Here is a 21,052-nt window from a genome sequence, read left to right as displayed (position 1 = left end):
TGGACCAACGAATAAGATAACGTGGTAATAGATCTTTGGGTACAAGTGTAATCCACAGTCCAATGTCCCCTCCCTCTCAGGGCACCATCCCAGTTGAGGAGTGAGATTCTACCCCATACGAAAAAATAAACCCCCCCCCCCCCCGCCATCTGTCAAAATAAACCCCCCCCCCCCGGCATCATTTGATTTTGTACCCCATCTTAAATTTTGGTCCCTGTAATTTTCAATGTTTAAAACAAAGCTTGGTGGTAATAAACTATGAGTTATAGGGGTAAAATATTACATATGGGGTAAGTATATAAAATATGGGGAACAAAAATCACACATGGAGGTCCAAAAATTAATATGGGGTCATTTTTTCATGATGGGGTAGCTTCAAGTGCTTATATCTTGAGAACCGTAAGAGATAGAGGCCTAGTTGCTTGACTGTGGTAACTCAGATTTACATAAGAAAGCCATTTATGCACATGGGGTGTCAAAATTTGAGATGGGGTATTTTTTTCATGATGGGGTGTCAAAATTTGATATGGGGTATTTTTTTCATGATGGGGTAGGTTTGAGTGCTTATATCTGGTGAACCGTAAGAGATAGAGGCCTAGTTGCTTGACTGTGGTAACTCAGATTTAAATAAGGAAGCCATTTATGCACATGGGGGACCAAAATATGATATGGGGTATTTTTTTCATGATGGGGGTAGTTTCAAGTGCTTATATCTTGAGAACCGTAAGAGATAGAGGCCTAGTTGCTTGACTGTGGTAACTCAGATTTACACAAGGAAGCCATTTATGCACATGGGGGACCAAAACATGATATGGGGTATTTTTTTCATGATGGGGGTAGTTTCAAGTGCTTATATCTTGAGAACCGTAAGAGATAGAGGCCTAGTTGCTTGACTGTGGTAACTCAGATTTACATAAGGAAGCCATTTGTGCACATGGGGGACCAAAACATGATATGGGGTATTTTTTTCATGATGGGGGTAGTTTCAAGTGCTTATATCTGGAGAACCGTAAGAGATAGAGGCCTAGTTGCTTGACTGTGGTAACTCAGATTTACATAAAAAAGCCATTTATGCACATGGGGGACCAAAATATGATATGGGGTATTTTTTTCATGATGGGGGTAGTTTCAAGTGCTTATATCTGGAGAACTGTAAGAGATAGAGGCCTAGTTGCTTGACTGTGGTAACTCAGATTTACATAAGGAAGCTATTTATTCACATGGGGGACCAAAATATGATATGGGGTATTTTTTTCATGATGGGGGTAGTTTCAAGTGCTTATATCTTGAGAACCGTAAGAGATAGAGGCCTAGTTGCTTGACTGTGGTAACTCAGATTTACATAAGGAAGCCATTTATGCACATGGGTGACCAAAATTTGATATGGGGTATTTTTTTCATGATGGGGGTACTTACAAGTGCTTATATCTGGAGAACCGTAAGAGATAGAGGCCTAGTTGCTTGACTGTGGTAACTCAGATTAAAGTAAGGAAGCCATTTATGCACATGGGGGTACATAAATTAATATGGGGGTCATTTTTCTATGATGGTGGGTAAAAATTGAATATAGGGGCCAATTTTTTATGATGGGGTTGGGGGTTGAAATTAGGTTAGGTTAGGTGAAGTTAGGTTAGGTTAGGTTAGGTTAGGTTAAAATGGGTTAGGTTAGGTTAATATGGGTTAGGTTAGGTTAAAATGGGTTAGGTTAGGTTAAAATGGGTTAGGTTAGGTTAAGTTTGTTAGGTTAGGTTAAGATGGGTTAGGTTAGATTAAAATGGGTTAGATTAGGTTTAGTTGGTTCATGTTAGTTTAAAATTGGTTAAGTTAGGTTAGTTTAAGATTGAGTAGCCCTGCAGAGTTAGGGTCTCCTGCACAGGTTAGGTAATATTGAGGAGCCCTGCAAGGTTAGGGCCCCCCGGGGGCCCTAACCTTGCAGGGCTCCTCAATATTACCTAACCTAACTTAACCTAATTCCCTCTCCACCATAACAAATGGCCCCTATATTCAATTTTTACCCACCATCATGAAAAAAAACAACCCTATCAAATTTTGGTACCCTATGTTCATGAAGGGATTAGGAAATATTGAGTAGCCTTGCAGAGTTAGGGTCTCCTGCACAGGTTAGGTAATATTGAGGAGCCCTGCAAGGTTAGGGCCCCCAGGGGGCCCTAACCTTGCAGGGCTCCTCAATATTACCTAACCTAACTTAACCTAATTCCCTCTCCACCATAACAAATGGCCCCTATTTTCAATTTTTACCCACCATCATGAAAAAAGAAACCCCCAACAAATTTTAGTACCCTCTGTTCATTAATGGCTTCCTTATGTAAATCTGAGTTACCACAGTCAAGCAACTAGGCCTCTATCTCTTACCGTTCTCCAGATATAAGCACTTGAAACTACACCCATCATGAAAAAATACCCCATATCAAATTTTGGTCCCCCATGTACATAAATGGCATCCTTATGTAAATCTGAGTTACCACAGTCAAGCAACTAGGCCTCTATCTCTTACGGTTCTCCAGATATAAGCACTTGAAATTACCCCCATCATGAAAAAAATACCCCATATGATATTTTGGTCCCCCATGTTCATAAATGGCTTCCTTATGTAAATCTGAGTTACCACAGTCAAGCAACTAGGCCTCTATCTCTTACGGTTCTCAAGATATAAGCACTTGAAACTACCCCCATCATGAAAAAAATACCCCATATCATATTTTGGTCCCCCATGTGCACAAATGGTTTCCTTATGTAAATCTGAGTTACCACAGTCAAGCAACTAGGCCTCTATCTCTTATGGTTCTCCAGATATAAGCACTTGAAACTACCCCCATCATGAAAAAAATACCCCATATCATATTTTGGTCCCCCATGTGCATAAATGGCTTCCTTATGTAAATCTGAGTTACCACAGTCAAGCAACTAGGCCTCTATCTCTTACGGTTCTCCAGATATAAGCACTTGAAACTACCCCCATCATGAAAAAAATACCCCATATCATATTTTGGTCCCCCATGTGCATAAATGGCTTCCTTATGTAAATCTGAGTTACCACAGTCAAGCAACTAGGCCTCTATCTCTTACGGTTCGCCAGATATAAGCACTTGAAACTACCCCCATCATGAAAAAAATACCCCATATCATGTTTTGGTCCCCCATGTGCATAAATGGCTTCCTTATGTAAATCTGAGTTACCACAGTCAAGCAACTAGGCCTCTATCTCTTACAGTTCTCCAGATATAAGCACTTGAAACTACCCCCATCATGAAAAAATGACCCCATATTAATTTTTTGATCACCATGTGTGAGTTTTAACCCCTTGCTTCAATTTTAATATCATAGCATTGGTTGCTACCCCATCTGTATTTTTCAACCAATCATCATGTTTGTTGACATCCAGAAAAATGTATATTATGTAGTTCAATAATCTGCCACTAGATGTTCCTATTTCAAACAAGCTATTGTTTTTTTTCTTCAATGGAGCCAAATTTTTATCTTAAAATATTAGGTAAAGTAAAGTATTAGAATATGTTGGTGATTTAGTATAAAAAAAGTCTTAAAAGAGAAATAAAAAAAATAAATAGAGGCATTTTCAAATTTTATTCAAAATATAGGAAAATATAGAAGAGTGAAAGGCATAGCTTCACTACAGTGGAGTATGGTAGCTTATGCTACCCTAATATAAATTCTTTCGCGCGAGGCTCACCTCGAAACCCCTCCAGACTCTCCCCTCCCCCCTACCCAGATTTTATTTCCCCTTCTGCCCATCATTCCCCCATCTGTCAAATCAGACCCCACCTTACAATCCTGGCCCCATGTTCCTATTTAGACCCCATCCTTCATTTTTGTCCCCTGTTCAATAATTTATCCCTTCTCTGACATTATTTTGTTTCTCTTGGAGAGGTACAAAATATGAAGATGGGGATAAATTAACATGATGGGGACAAAATCATAAGATGGGGTAAAAATTTCATGATGCCGGGGGGGGGGGTTTAATTTGATAGATGGCGGGGGGGGGGGGTTTATTTTTTCAGATGGGGTAGAATCTCACTCCTCAACTGGGAACTTGCCCTCAGCACAGGATATAGGATATTCCTTACTCTTAGAATCATTGAGATGATATTTCTTCAACAACGACATTTGTAAGCCGGAAATTAATACTGAGCATGCGTACAGCGTAAAATTGTACCAAAAATTCTCCTAATATTTGCAAATGTCAATAAAGAAAAAGAAAAAAAGGTAAAATATTCCAATTCCAATGACCTCATTCTTAATATTTACATTTACAAGATAAAAATATGCAATAATAAATGATAAAAATAAAGTTTATAAAGCTAGCTTGTTTAGTCAGCTTATTTTTAAAATCATGTGAAGTAAAAAAATACGGACTTTATATTTCCTGTGTACACACATATACGCCAACACATTTCTTATTATACCAAAATTATTTTATTCTTTCTAATTGCAATTATAAATTTTACCAATTTTCTATATTTAGATTTTATTTTCTAAAATTTTATTATAAATGATAAATACAGCTTTACATTGATGTATGTTTTTCTTTTTAAATAAGTTTAAAATTTGTTGGTATTTTATACCTTAATAAGTTGGCAACAATGGTAGTTTTTATATTTTCAGCCCGAAAAATTGCATGTGTACATGTGAGAACTTGCACCATGAATGACTTTATTTTCTAATTATTTACGAGAAATTAATGGTGTTTTGGTTATTTTTCATCATGGTTTGTGTTATTTTCTGTGAATTTACTACTATGATTTGTTACTTATGTTCTTTTAATTAGGGGTAACTTGTTTCCCGTTATTAATTTGTGTTTAAGCCCAGATTTTTCTTATCGATTTTCCCTTTGAAAATTTGAAGTAATTATTCAAAGGCGGCTTATACGTAGGACCTCATTTTTAACACTTCCATATGAGGGTTAATAAATGCATGAAAACCAGCGATAATATTCTTTATGTATTACTCAATTTTATTTATAGTGATCTTTATAGATATTCTTGCTCTTTTAATTATTTTTTTATGCAAATCATTGTTAATTTGCATGGTTGTTTAATTTTGCTCATAAGCTATATTAGTGTTTACTTCCCATTATTTCTGTCCATTCTTTCTGATGAAATCGTGAAGTTTTTTTATTTAACTAGCGAGATATGTTTTGCAACACTTTTTCATTCTATTCCTAAAATTTTCATTTGATGGCTTTTTTGTGTAGTTTATTGTTGAGCAAATCACTTTTAAACCATTTGCTATTGTATGATCGAAGTCTCAATTCTAATTTCTGAACCTTATATAACTAAAGTCTAAAGTCCAGCACTTGTAGGCTTTGTATTTGATGAAGGGGGTGTGGTGGGTTAGAGGACAATAGGTCCTAAACATTTTCAAGGACTATGTCTAGTTTATCTAAACCATTTTGAGAACTCAATCGGTTTTATATTTGTCTTTGAATGACAAATTCACCTTACTTTTACAGAACCTTTTTTCAGGTGTCAAAATGGTTGAGGGAAGTTTAACCATCCGCACGAGAAAGTTCATGACCAACCGTCTGCTGGCCAGAAAGCAGGGAAATAAACATTATTTCATGATAAATTACTGGTGTATTCATTTATAGGGTCGACGATAATTCCAAGCTTGAAACTCAATGTACAAGTATTAAGTTATTAAATTGCTATTGCACATCAGTATAAGCATTTTGCATGTTCTTGATATATTGTGGGAGACAATTAACTTAATTTTAACTGTAAAAGAAAAGCAGAACTACATACACCAGCCACGATGAAATTAATGTAAATTTCACCTAGATGATTGTTGATATCCTTCATCCTGGCAAGGGAACCATCCCCAAGACCACAGTAAGTATTCAGTGTCTTATTCAAAATTCCAGAGTAATAGGTTAGTTTAGGCTTTGCCGGCATGTTAAAAAGGTCTATTTGTAGTTGTAGACATTTGTATTGGACAATTTTTTCTCTTATTCTTTTATATAAGTGAAAGTGGTGTAATGTCTATAAACACAATTAAATCTAAAATAACGGCAAATATTAGGCTCAAAGGTTTTAAGTGAAGTATTATTTATTTATGAAAATGTTGTTCCCTCTTTTGAAAAAGAATATATAACTTGTATGTGGTCAGGCTTTTGGAGTTTTTACAAAAAAAACTTAAACGGCGAAATTCACAACTTAGTAGGTATTATTTCCATGTTCAAAAACTTTCATGCTGCTGTAATTGTTATTTGATATCCATAGATTTGAGTAAGTGTTGAGACTTTCCATGTTTCTTTGCTTAATTAATTTGTGGTAAATTAAATTGGAAATATATTTATTTGTTCCTTAAATGTTTAAGGTACTTAATATTTTTCCCATACATTTATAAATTGTAGTTGTCAATAAGATTGTTTTTTTAATTCCATTGAATACAGAAGCTATGATAAATGCATTACTGGTTAGGAAAACTATGTTAAATAAAAATGAGATATAGCCATTCCTTTATTTTTCCCATTTAATATATTGCAAGGAAGAATATTGTATTCCGATCAAAACAGTTTTGTTAATTTACTTAATTTCCTGAATGTCATTTTGATTTTGTGGCGTAATTCCATGCCATAATGTTTTATTCTTTGAGGAAAACTATGGTACATGATATTGGAATAAATAAATTCTTTTTCTTTATTATTGCTATCTTCGAAAGAATCTTATTATAAAGTTGCTTTGTTAGGTATGATTGGGTGTATAATATATTCTGCATGGTTGACCCTGCTAGGGGGGTGGGGTTATGTAAATATTAAGAGAACTGAAAACCTGTCCTTTTTTTCTCCCCTCCTTGGTGAAAAAAAATATAGATTTCTGAAAATATTTTTCCATTTTGTCACCTTATAAACTAAGAAGGAAAAAAATTTTAAAAATTGCAGCAGATCTAAAATTAATCTTGAGGGGCTTAAAAAAAATACCTAAAAATCGTATATTTATTAACTCTTGGGTTGTTAAATTATCTCATCACCCCCCCCCCCCCCCCCCCCCCCTCCTTTAATAGACTCTCAATAATTTGGATTCTATAGCATTCTGAAGCAATACACAACAGTCCGTATGAAGGTGCTTTGACTTTAGTGTCAGAACCTAAATTGGGACATAGTGCATTTCATTACCCTAGGTTAGGTAACTTTATTTCACTATTCAATAAAATCTAAAATGCAGCCCTTTTTTAGAAAATTAGATTTCAAAATTTCAAGTTCAATTTTTATCCACTAGGAGTTACCGCATAATCCTGACAAGAAAAGCAAAGATTATTTATTTAAAATTTTGAACAACTTTGCTTGTATAAAGTCTTTCATAAAACCTCTCTATATATGATTTATTTCAGGCTGAATTTCAGTGACATTAGCAAAGCAACTGATTAAAATGGCAATGAATAAACTCACTTAAGGAGTAGTTTTATGAAGAACTTTATAAAAGCAAACTTGTTCAAAATTTTAAATAAATAATCTTTTCTTGTCATGGTTATGCGATAACTCCAGCATTTTAGATTTTATTGAAAAGTGAAATGAAGTTACCTAACCTAGGGTAATGAAATGCATTATGTCCCAATTTAGGTTCTGACACTAAAGTCAAAGGACCTTCATACGCACTGTAAATAAAATGTTTACTTAATTGAATATAAGAAAGAATATTTTAAATAAAGGGGGGGGGGGGGGGGCGAAATGACTTTATTTGAATTTAAACAGTAAGCCAAATGAGCAAAACTATTAAGCTAATTCGGTGTTTTACTCGTAGAAATTTTTTTTTCAATTTTGAATTTTTTTTTTATTTCTAGGAGGATAACGCCCTAGATTCTTGAAACTTGGTACATAAGCCTAGTCCTATAGGTACTACATCAAAATGGCAAAAAAAAACTAGTTTATAGGACTTGGCTTATGAGCCTAGATTAAACAATCTAGCTCAATATTTAAACCATTTTGCTCACTGTTCAAGTTCAGATGCCCCGCCCCCCTCTTTGATATATGGAATACATGCTCCTTTTTTTATTTAATTATCCACGAAAAGCTGTCTTTTAGACATGAAATAAAATATTCATAAATATTTTATTTAATTTCCTGATAGATTTCTTTTGAAATTAATATAGAATGGAAATAAGGAAACCTAATATTGTTTGATTTCCTCTAAATTATATTTAGCAATTTTACAGGGGCGTATATTTTCCCATAAAGTTTAATTTGATAACTCCCCATAACAATTTTTTTCCCCAATTGAAACGGAAAAATATAGAATATTTCCCGACTTTGAATTATGTATACATCCCTGTATTTTTATTTAAGAGGACACTTGTTTTTTTTTCTGAAAATGCTGGTTTTTCTATAATCTTCTATTTCAGTTTGACTGAACGTTTGATACATAAGCTTTTTAGTTTTCTCTAAATTTTTATTAGATAGTGATTCAGCCAAAGAATGTTTAGGATGTTTTTGGAGTTCTATTCTCTAGTTTAGGAAGTTGGACTAATTGAAAGGGAGCTTATGGTGATATATTAATATTTTCTTTTTAATTGTACCATTTCATTTGAAGACTTTTTTTTGGTAAGATCGTGTTACTTATTTGTACATTTTATTAGATTCGTGAGAAGCTTGCTGCTATGTACAAGTGCACTCCCGACAGAATCTTCGCTTATGGATTCAAGACTATCTTCGGAGGTATCAAAACTTGAAAATTTTCTTTATATTGTTAATCTATCTATTCCTATCCCGGGTACTACATTTTCCATCCTGTTAGATTTCAACAGTGAATTATTCAATGTTGGTTTGAGGAGAATATTTAAGGTTTAACTAACCAAACTTTCGATATAATTTATCTTTGCAAAGCTTACTTTTACGAATTTAGTTAAGGGGGGGGGGGGTAATGCAACCATCTCGTAATCAGTGATTAAATGGCACTTAGAATTCGAATTTCGATCTGAAATTTTGCATGAGTAATCCTTGGTAGGTCTATTTTCCCTAAATCGAACAAAAAGTTGGAAAAGTAACGGCTGGCGGCTGGCAGCTCAGCCGTTTAGCCGTGTTTTGCCTATTTTCAGGGCAAATTCATCATTAATTACGTAGGAATCAACTTTTAAAAACATATTTTTGGTTTAATTCATGTTAAATGATAGCAATAACCATTTTTTAAATTTCTAGTTCCAGCTGCTAAACGGCTAGAACCGGCTGAAAACGGCTGGGAGCTGCCAACACTATGAAGGGTAGATATAGCTTGTGATGTATCGAGTTAGGTTTTTATGGCTGCTGAGCTCAAAAATACTAATAAAAATAGTGGCCGCCTATCCATATGGCAGCTGGGTAACAGCTGCAGCTCAGCTGGGAGCGGCCAAGAGTAGAATGAGTAGATAGGGCTTGTGACGTGTCTAGGGGTAGGTTTTTATGGGTGCTGACCTCAAAAATACTACCAAAAATAGTGGCGGCCCATCCATATGGCAGCTGGGTAACAGCTGCAGCTCAGCTGGGAGCAGCCAAGAGTTGAATAAGTACATAGGGCTTGTGACGTGTCTAGGGGGTAGGTTTTTATGGGTGCTGAGCTCAAAAATGCTACCAAAAATAGTGGCGGCCCATCCATATGGTTGCTGGCTAACAGCTGCAGCTGTGCAGTAAGCTATTGTTTAAGACTCAGCTGTGGGCACTTTTTAGGACTAATGAAGGATAAGAAAATATCGAAGATTTCAGTATTAATTTAGTTGTTAGAACAGTTACCAAAAGACATAAGTAAAAGTTTAAGACATAGCTTGTGATGTGTGGGGTAAGTTTTTATGGGTGCCAAGCTTATTAATACTCCCCAAAAATAGAAAGGCCGATCCATATGGCATCAGGGTAATGGCTGTTGCTCAGCTATAGCTGTTACCCAGCATCCATATGGATGGGCCCCCACTATTATTGGTAGCATTTTTGAGCTCAGCACCCCCATAAAAAGTTAAGACCTACCCCTTGAAATGTCACATGCTATATCTATAACATATACTTTTGGCTGTTGATAACTGTTTTCAGAGGTTTTTGGTAGTTTTCAGTGAAATCTAGAAATCTAAAAAGTGTTACTAGTAATATATCCATGAAATAAAGTTATAATGTTAATTGGGAGAAGTTTAATTCAACTGAAATAGTAAATTTTTTGATATCCTCCTTGACACATCACAAGCAATGTCTTAAACATTTACTTTTATCTGTTGGTAACTGTTCTCAGCCAATTTCAGCTTTTTAACAACTAAATCAATACTGAAATATTCTATATTTGGTTACCCTTCAATAATCCCAAAAAGTGCTTACAGTTGAGTCTTAAACAGCTTACTGCAGCTTTTACCCAGCAACCATATGGATGGGCCACTACAATTTTTGTTAGTTTATTTTTAGCTTAGCAGCCATAAAAACCTACCCCTTGACACGTCACAAGCCCTGTGTACTTATTTACTCTTGGCCACTTCCAGCTGAGCTGCAGCTGTTACCCAGCTGCCATAAAGATGGGCCGCCACTATTTTTAGTAGTATTTTTGAGGTCAGCACCCATAAAAACCTAACCATAGATAAGTCACAATCCCTATGTACTCATTCTACTCTGGTCGCTCCCAGCTGAGCTGTAGCTGTTACCCAGCCACCATATGGATGAGCCTCCAATATTTTTAGTAGTTTTTTTAAGGTCAGCACCCATAAAAACCTAACCATAGACACGTCACAAGCTGTATACATTCATTCTACTCTTGGCCGCTCCCAGCTGAGCTACAGCTGTTATCCAGCTGTCATATGGATAGGCCGCCACTATTTTTGGTAGTATTTTTGAGGTCAGCACCCCATAAAAACTTACCCCTAGACACGTCACAAGCCCTATATTCTCAATCTACTCTTGGCCGCTCACAGCTGAGCTACAGCTGTTACCCATCCGCCATATGGATGGGTGGCCACTATATTTAGAAGTATTTTTGAGCTCAGCAGCTATAAAAACCTACCCCTAGACACGTCACAAGCCATATCTACCCTTCATACTCTTTGCAGCTCCCAGCTGGGCTGCAGCTGTTACCCAGCTGCCATATGGATGGGCCGCCACTATTTTTGGAAGTATTTTTGAGCTCCAGCATCCATAAAAACCTACTCCTAGACACGTCACAAGCCCTTTCTACTCATTCTACTCTTGGCTGGTCCCAGCTGAGCTGCAGCTGTTACCCAGCTGCCATATGGATGGGCGGCCACTATTTTTGGAAGTATTTTTGAGCTCAGCAGCCATATAAACCTACCCCTAGACACGTCACAAGCCATATCTACACTTTATACTCTTAGCAGCTCCCAGCCGTTTTCAGTCGGTTCTAGCCGTTTAGCAGCTGGAACTAGAAATTTTAAAAATGGTTATTGCTATCATTTACCATGAATTAAACCAAAAATATGTCTTTAAAAGTTGATTCCTACGTAATTATTGATGAATTTGCCCTGAAAATAGGCAAAAAACGGCTTGACGGCTAAGCTGCCATCCGTTACTTTACCAACTTTTTGTTCGATTTAGGGAAAATAGACCTACCAAGGATTACTCATGCAAAATTTCAGATTGAAATTCGAATTTTAAGTGCCATTGAATCACTGATTACGAGATGGTTGCATTAAAAAAACCCCTTTTTATGAAGAAAAAAAAGAGGGGGTTAATGCAACCATCTCGTAATCAATGATGAAATGGCACTTAGAATCCTATTTTCGTTACGAAACTTGGCATGCGTAAATTAAAGTTGACAAAGTAACGGCTAACAGCTCCTCCGTTTAGCCGGTTTTTTTTGGCTATATTTAGGGAAAATTGACATAAATTACGTAGGAATTAAATTTTGAAACATTTTTAAGTTTTAAGGTATTAGACATCTCTTATGTTTTTTTTAACATTTACCAACATTTCAGGCGGCAAGAGCACTGGATTCGCCCTGATCTACGACACCATGGACTTTGCCAAGAAGTTCGAGCCCAAGTTCAGACTTATCAGACAGGTATAAATATTGGAGCACATTTTAAGTTGCTTCTAGGTACCTACTAAAACATTTTCTTAACATTAGAGTACAGAGATGAATATCAATAGTAGCCAGATAAACTAATTTTATGATAATATTGAATAAATGTGTTTTTGAATCTTACAATTTTGGACAGATTTATAATGATAAAAGATATTTACAAAAATCATAGCGAATTGGGAACCATAACCGATTTAGGTAAACTATTTTTAAAAACTAATCTCAGATTTTAACATTAGGTAATGAACTCTTGCGTTAATATTCCTTATTATAAAGTTAAAGGATCTCTGTCTATATGTACCGAAGAATCTCGCTAACCACTGAACTTACATGGTTATCCTTTACATGGTAGTTTTTCATAGGTCCTACGAAGGTTTAGAATTATTTTTGTGGAGGGTACCAACACCATCCTAAGAAAAATCGCCTTGAAAGAAACCTAACAAAAAAAATGATGAGATGATATATATATTAAATGAGTTTCACTATTGACCTGAAGTTAGCAATAACTTTAGTTTGATTTTGGAAACAAATGATAAAACCGCAGAGGCCATCTGACAATGATTTTAACTTTCCCATGCTTTACTTTTAATATAGCCTAATAATAATCTATTGTATGTAGGGAGTGCTAGAGGCCCCTACCAACAAGGTTTCCAGAAAGCAGAAGAAGGAAAAGAAGAACAGGATGAAGAAGGTCAGAGGTACCGCCAAGGCAAAGGTTGGAACTGGCAAAAAGGTGAGTTCAGAATTTTTTTACGAAACTGCCTCATTTTTATATATTTTCAAATACAAATGGATTTAATATACGTGGATATTTTAAGATTCTCGCATACCCTGATAAAACTTTTCTCCCAACTAGCTAATATAACGATTGTCTATTCCCCCCCTCCTATCGATTACCCCATCCCTCCCTTAACCATGAAGGTACACATTAACAAATATCTGAGAACTTTATTAGCTACCTTAATTAACGAAAAAATTACCCCTGTAACAATATCCACGTATTATAAATCCATTCGTACATAAATCGTTACCTACAGTAAGGTCCTCGTAATGTATTAAAAGAATTTTGTCTGGTAATAAATATTTCATGGCTTCCCCCCTAACTGAATGAGGAAATCAAGATAAATATATTTTAAGGATAAAATGTTTACTTTCGTTTTGCTAAATTTTTAAATTTTTTACTTGTTTAGAAGTAAATCTTTACAACAGAGGATTACTGAATAATATCTGGTAAAAGCAGGGATCTTAAGGGATAAGACAATGGACAATAGATTTTGTACATTCCCAATGACAACACAATATTAATTAGAATTATTGGTTGAAAAGTTTGGATACTATTAGATTTAACCAACCAATCAAGAGATAGAAATTAATATTTTAGATTTTGCTTGTTATGTCTAATTCAACATAGTACCCAAAGATTTTATTTTAAAAAATAAACTTCTTATTGATACTGGGTACTAACAAAATTTAAGTCCATTGTCCCCTTCCTCCCTAATTAAAAATTTGTGTGAGACGTTGTGTGGCGCTATCCCCTTTTCACGTATTTATTATGGAATATATATTCAGCGATTTGTCCCAACCAGGGGTTTCGATTTTTATGGTAGTAAGACTTTTTTTAGTATCTTCAAATTATAAACCTCCCTTATATAAATATGGGGGGGGGGTTGTTTTGTTCATAAACCTAAGGTTTTTTTTAAAGAAAAACCTAATATATGATGGAATCGCTGGATATTTATTTTCTTAAAGACAACCCTAGTCACGTATTCTACTAACATTATTTAGAAAAACACAAGACTCCAATTTAGATATCATTTAACAAGGATGACTATATACATAAAAGTAGACCTTTAATCATATTGTTAGACATCATACGAACGAAGCATATTTATCGAATTTAAGCTTATTAGGCTATTACTATATTTTTCGTGATAAAATACATACCTTCGAGTAGTTTTTGATAGTGTATTTCATTTAACTATTAGATTTCATCAAAAATCATAACTAAAACTAAAGAATTCATTGTTCATATTTTATGAGGATTATTCACACTACAAAGTAATATGTATTCAATAAGTTTCCTTGCAGTTAACTACCCATAACCATATAAAATTAAATAGGGGTTTATATTCTGCATCGGATCCACTGCTAAGTGGAGGGGGGAGGGGAAATGAAAAATGAGAATATATTTGAGCTATATTTGTTATGTATTTAATAAAATTAAATAAAGATCTTGAATTAACTGAATGCATTTAGAGGAGGAGAGTGCTACTTCATTTATTTTTTTATTTTTCCTCCTCCTTTGAAGGGGGGAAGAAATTTTTTTTAGTAGGGGATCTTGTGCAGAATATACACCCATGTTTTCCGAAAAATAACTGATTTATCTTTTATTTTCAGTAACCTGGAAATCCGACCCAAGCTGGTGGAATTATTACTTTGGTCTTCAAAATATCTTATGGATTTTCTCAATTTGAATAAATAATAAAAACAGAACTTTGTTATATATTGTATTCTAATCTATTATGTGGGATAAAAGTTATAGTTGTATGTTTGTGTCCGTTTAGATTTCGTAAACTACTAGAAGATTATTAATGCCGTAGGAATGAATATATTGACGGGAGAAATTTTGTCGTCAATTTATGTAGGTTGCTGATGTGTTCTTCATTCAGTAGGAGGGGAGAGGGTATGTGTTGAGTAGTTATTTTAGCCAGCAAACCTGGTGGAACATAATAGTAATAATAAAAAAGGAAATCTAATAAAATAAGTTCGATTTACCTCCAAAAAGAATGTAATTAAAGAGGGGCGTAACAGTCAGTCTTACCATGCAAGTAACAGGATGTAAAACCAAATCATTAATAATTAAGGTTTCTCTAACCCCCTTAATAATGGGTTAAGAGCTAGCTATTTTTACTAATTCCATTCATAATGAACTGCACTGGTGTGAAAACAATATTAGATTGGTCCTATAGTCTATAAACCATACCTGGAACTAAACAATTTGGAGCTTTGCACTATGGGTTATGTTGTTTTATTTGAAATTGTGTATTGAGCAGGGCTCGGCAGCGCCGTGCGATTTTCTTTGTTTTAGTTGCAGTTGCGTGTCTCCTATATTCTTTAAGCCACACGGCGGAGGCTTATTGGGTTACTTAGATTTTTTTAAAGAGTGGTAATGTTGAACCGTTCTGGAAACCGTGAAACTTACTGTTAAAAGCGAAGCTTTTTCTATAATTAGGGTCGGTCCATTCACACGTAACGTATAGTTCTTTTCGTTAATATAGGCATGTTAAAATCGACCTACCTCTTTCAAACTTTGCATGATGGTTCCTATAGGAGTTAGAAAGCGAGGCCACTCTATAATCGTTACTAGAAAGTTTTAAACCTGTTGCTTATTAACATCAAATTTTTATGTGATGAAATTATCCAATCACATTTGGAATACTGATTCCAAGGACAACAAAGTACATTGTTATGAGCGAAGCATCTCTATAATCAAGTCCTAAAAATGTTTGTATGTCCTTAATTCTGTATTAAAGCAGATTTACTTACAATTTTGTTTCGTTCGACTTTTCTACATTTATATTCTGATTATTCAGTTCTGACACCACACTATTCGTTTGTCCTTAAGAGCTTCGCTTTTATGGATGTTGTCATCCTTGTTAAAACTTGATGGTTGCAGGTAGGTAGGGGATATTAATTGTAATTTACAGAAGGGGTAATTTTATGTATCATCATTAAGGATGTACTGAAATGTAGACAGACTGACACGAATTAAATGATAGAGTAGATTCGGGTACTTAATTCAAATATAAAATACTAGCGGCTTCGCCCCTAGCCTCTAGGGGCCGCCCTATATAGTTATGGGAAGTCAACCCTCCTTAATAGAAATATTTAAAAAAATATTCTTTGTTTAATTACTCTGGTAAAATTAAACCCAGGTTGTGCGCTTTATGCACAAAATTTTAATTTGTACAAATTAAACCCAGGTTGTTTGCTGAATACACAAAAATTTCAATTCATAAAAATTAAACCTAGGTTGTTCGCATACACAAAAATTTAAATTAAAAAAAAAATATTTAAATTTTTTTTTGGGGGGGGGGGATTTATGGGGGCTTCGCCCCATGTTGCAGTGGGGTTCCCCCACCCCAATTACTGGTTTTTGTTTACAAAAATTTAAAAAAATTTAAAATTTAGGAAGTGGAGATTTTTTATTTTTGGGGGTGTTGGGGTGTCCCACTTCCCAAGAAAATAGCTTAAAACCACCAGAGGACCAGTAGGTATATTCCCAGAAGGGTAGAGCCCAATTTGATCAGCAGTTACTGAGATTTTACAAAAATGTAAAAAAAAAAATTTTTGGGGGTGGGTTTTTTATTTTTGGGGGGGTTGGGGGTGTCCCACCCCCCAAGAAAATAGCCTAAAACCACCACAGGACCAGTAGGTATATTCCCTGAAGAGTAGAATCCGATCGGTTCAGTGGTTACCGAGATCTTAAGGGACAGCCAGACAGACGGACAGACATCAAGCTACTTTGTATTATAGATATCTTTTTAAGTATTTATTTAACTAAGATTAAATGCAGTTTTGATTAAATATGGTTATTATATTTATGAGTAAATATGAATACTTTATTAGCAAATGTTAAATATATTTAAATGCTTCAAACTATTGATTAATTATGCTGGGATGCTTCTGAAGTAATAGGATGTCTATTTGTGTGTAGAAACACCAAAGCAGCAGGATGACTGTCTGTCTAATTAATACAAAAGTATTAATTAGCTGTAAACTTTGAAGGCGTTGAAGAGGTGGAATATTTATCTGTATTAAACTCGTTGAAGTAGGAGGATGTCTTTATGTAGCTGAATTGGCCTAAAGAAGGCTCGACTCCAAACCAGAATGTTCTGTATATGGACTCTCAATTACAACTAAATCTAATAAATGTTCTCTTAACTTTTTCCAGAGTAATTGAGAGTAAATGAATATGTTTCTCCGTTTAAGCCAAAAACTTAATTATACTACAGTACATTAATTTATCAGCCATTGTCTTATCCCTGGGTTGACTTACCATTTTGCGTCTGGGCGAATTTAAATTTCTGGGTTTTGGCGCATTATATATAAAAAAATCGCTTTTAATGATGTTGACATTCTTGTTATAATTGATAAAATTCCCAGGAACTAATGATAATCTGCAACATCCATCAATGTAATCTGAGATATTATTACCCATTGTGTATTCCTAAAAGTTGAAAAACTAGCAGATTATTTTTTAAGGGAAAATAGTGACACTGAAACATGAGAGCTTTGTTTGGACCTACAATCTTATTCGTTAGCAGAAAATCTTTGGATACTTTTATTGATTTGTGATTGGTTGGTTCCAAGGTTTTCAACCAAGGGGGGGAGGGAAGTTTTGACACATTTGCGTAAACCTGGCACCTAGGCTTTATCTTTGGACTGAGAGGATAGATTATTAATGATAAAATCATTCTTATATGATGAATTTCACGAAGTTTTAAGAATTTTTTGATAGGCCTCCAGGTTCCGGAGCTCCAGGCCTCCAGGTGGTCTCTGTACAGGTAAAATGAAAAAAAAATTTAAAGTTACAAATCAACTTATAAAACAAAATATGCGTCTTTTTTCTTCAAATATGTGAATAATATTAAAAAAGATGCATATTTTGTTTTATAAGTTGACCTGTAACATTAAAAAAAAAAAATTTCATTTTTACCTGTACAGAGACCACCTGGAGGCCTATCCAAAAAATCTTAAAACTTCGTGAAATTTATCATATAAGAATGATTTTATCATTAATAATCTATCCTCTCAGTCCAAAGATAAAGCCTAGGTGCCAGGTTTACGCAAATGTGTCAAAACTTCTCCCCCCCCCCCCCTTATTTTAATCTATCAAAGGGGCGATTTCTTTTTAAGTCATTTAAGAAAATAATAGATTGGGCATTAGCTACGTATAGCTCTACCGATTTTGTATTAAATCTTTGTAATTAGCTAATAGAGTTGGAAATATAAACACAGCCAAATCCCCCCCCCCCCCAAAAAAAAAAATCAGAAAGCAATTTGCCAGCAGACATAAAGGGTCTTCAACACTTATGCCAGTAAGATGGATTTATACAAATTAAGTTATTTCTTATACAAATGATATTCTTTTATAAAAGTAACAAGATCTTTGTGTGGCTGTAACAAACATTTGATGAAATTTTTAAAAAATATTTGGTAATTTGAGCTGTTTTCGTTTTAGGGGGAAGGGGGCGCTACGTAGTAAAGACGACCTTTTTATCTGTCCCCCAATATCATTATACATTTATTTCGCTTGTTGGCTATACCTAATTTTTGAGATTTTACTGTTTTTAAAGGCGAAGCTTCTCTATAATTAGGGTCGGTCTGTCCGTCCGTTACAGTTAGCTCTTTTCGTAGATTTAAACAGGTTAGAATTGTCCTATCGATTTAAAACTTTGTATGGTGATTCCTGTAACAGTTATGTACGACTTAGAAAGCGCAGCCACTCTATAATTGCTACCAGATAGTCCGTACGTCCATTAATAACATTTTTTACTTTTTTGACAACAAATTTTTGTATGTTAAAATTATCCTATTCAGCTGATTCTTTGAATACTGATTCCTATTACAACAAGGTACAATGTGATAAGCGAAGCATCTCAATAATCAATACTAAAAACTTCAGTATGTCCTTAAACACTATCATGTATTTAATCAGTTTTGCAACAAATTTACTTAAATTTTTATTTTATTGATGTTGTCATCCTTGTTCTTTTTAAAACTAAAGTATGAAAAATGTCAACCCCCCACCACCTTAGGTGCCCCGAGAGGCCTCTAGTTGCTTAACCGCTAGTCAAAAATATGGTTCTATATGTTTTGACATGACAATTTAAGAGATTAGAGGTCGGCCAATAAAACGAGCTAGAGAGACAAACAACCAGCTTCTATCTCTTCAAGGAGTGTCTGTCCAGTAGTAGCGAGATCTTTTTATCTATATCCTTATAATAAAGTAACAGGATGTGTGTCTGTGTGTTTGTATGTTTGTGTGTTTGTTTGTACCGAAGGATCTCGCTAACCGCTGATCCGATCGGGTTCTCCTTAACAGGGTAGCTTCTCATAGGTCCCGGGAAGGTTTATAACTATTTTCTTGGGGGGTGGGACACCCCCAAAAAATTAAAAAATCCCCCCCCTAAAATTTTTTTTTTTTTTTTAATTTTTTTAACTAAAATTTAAAATGAGGGGGGGGCACCCCCCCAAAAATTTATTTTTTGTTTTTTGCCCCCCCCAAATTTTTTTTTACTTTTTCTTTTAAAATCTAAAATAAGAAGTTGAATTATTAAATTCGACTCTCTCCTCCTCAAGTGCCCCTAGAGGCCTCTAGGGGCGTAGCCGCTAGTCTATAATACAAAGTAGAACAATGTATGTCTGTTTGTAGCGAAGGATCTCGCTAACCGCTGAAACGATCGGGTTCCCCTTTACAGGGTAGCTTCTCATAGGTCCCGGGAAGGTTTATAACTATTTTCTTGGGGGGGTGGGACACCCCCCAACTCGCCCCCAAAAAATAAAAATACCCCCCCCCCCCCAAAAAAAAAAATATTTAAACTACCTTCCCCCCCAAAAAAAACAAAAAAAAAATTTAAATTTTTCTTTTAAATCTAACATATGAAAAATTGGTTTGATTAAACCTCTTGGGGCAAAGCCCCTAGAGGCTAGGGGCGAAGCCGCTAGTTACAAATATAGGTTAACTTTATCATATGAAACATTATTTCTCGAACTTTATAGTTTTAAATCCTTGACTTGAACAACCCAAATGTTTGAAATTTAGACTACAGTTTATATTGTTAATTCAATGCTAATGACATCAAATTTAAATTATTGTGATTAAATAATGAATAGTTGCTGTAAGGGGACAAAGTGTCTAAAAAAATCAGCCATGTGACGTCAAAAATATGAGGGTTTATCCATATCTTTTTTAGGGGTTTTCTTTCCCACTTCTCCTCTCATCTCCCTAATTTTTATGACGCTTTGATATTTTAGACCCTTTGTCCAGTTACATAGTTAATCATTTAATACTTACATTTGCGGGAACTTTTGTTTAATGAAATCTTCCAATTTTTAACATTTACAAAACAGCCTGCTATATTGCATCAAGATCCATGACAGATCTATATAGGAAATAAATGTCTATATATGAGCTCAAGTTTTCCAAGTGATAAATGTTTAAAACTCATAGTGCTCCAATAATCCAATAATCCGAAATAAATGTCTATATATGAGCTCAAGTTTTCCAAGTGATAAATGTTTAAAACTCATAGTGCTCCAATAATCCGTAATAAACTCTCATTGACCAGACATTTCTATCCATAAAACAGAAAATTTAAATTTATATTATAGTAAATAAAAGAAAACTTAGTTTTAAAATAATTTGATCCTAGCGATACGTGCATAATGTGGTCAGATATTGAACTAAAATTTAACAGTTAACTAAACATTTTAACCTTTTCAGGACGGTAAATTGAAATAAAAAATATTAAGATCCTAAAATAGTTTAAAGAAAGAAATCGTCAGGGAGAAGATAATGGAAGAATATGGTTAATAGTCAGGATTCAGATAACCAAAAGAAAGTAAATAAAACATTGAATAAACCTAGCCAATATCGAGATAATTATATCGAGCCCAACTCTAGTTTAGAGCCCGCAGCTGTAGCTTAACATCAACAAGTAATACTCTGCTCACTTTCGAGGAGGCGATAAGTTTGATTCTCGGCCCGAACTGCGTCATAACAGATGACGTAAAAATTTGTACCTACTGCTGCTATACCAGAATCGCAACATTAAAAGTAAGAGTTCGAGGAATGCCTTAGTCGAGAACAGGCATATCTCATTAGCATGCAATTGCACAGTTAGGACTTCAAAACAAAGGTTGTGCAAATGAATATTAATCTAAGAATTAATTAAGACAAATTAATGTTTTAGCTAGAAACCAATAAAGAAAATAATTCAACATTTACAAGAAATGTTATAATTGACAGCATTAGA

General features: G+C 34.7%; 1 protein-coding gene across 3 annotated transcripts in view; it reads left to right on the top strand.

Annotated features, from left to right (window-relative positions):
* RpS24 (ribosomal protein S24) overlaps window positions 1-21,052 on the top strand; it is a 133,687-nt gene that overhangs the window by 48,012 nt on the left and 64,623 nt on the right. Inside the window, exons 2-8 of one of the 3 annotated variants that reach the window (XM_080173976.1) lie at window positions 5,502-5,578; window positions 5,817-5,867; window positions 8,611-8,689; window positions 11,905-11,990; window positions 12,631-12,744; window positions 13,202-13,241; window positions 14,409-14,504. In XM_080173976.1, the coding sequence (XP_080030102.1) occupies window positions 5,510-5,578; window positions 5,817-5,867; window positions 8,611-8,689; window positions 11,905-11,990; window positions 12,631-12,744; window positions 13,202-13,207 (405 nt within the window). In that variant the 5' untranslated portion in view covers window positions 5,502-5,509 and the 3' untranslated portion in view covers window positions 13,208-13,241; window positions 14,409-14,504. Of the gene's footprint in view, window positions 1-5,501; window positions 5,579-5,816; window positions 5,868-8,610; window positions 8,690-11,904; window positions 11,991-12,630; window positions 12,745-13,201; window positions 13,242-14,408; window positions 14,505-21,052 lie in introns of those variants that run through there. The other 2 variants (XM_080173977.1, XM_080173978.1) reach the window with 2 other exon arrangements.

The sequence above is a fragment of the Acartia tonsa genome, chromosome 10 (assembly GCF_053477335.1).
Source record: "Acartia tonsa isolate MP-2025a chromosome 10, ASM5347733v1, whole genome shotgun sequence".
NCBI classification, from domain to species: domain Eukaryota; kingdom Metazoa; phylum Arthropoda; class Copepoda; order Calanoida; family Acartiidae; genus Acartia; species Acartia tonsa.
Note: the sequence above shows the minus strand (reverse complement) of the source record. Positions and strands in the feature narration are given on the sequence as shown.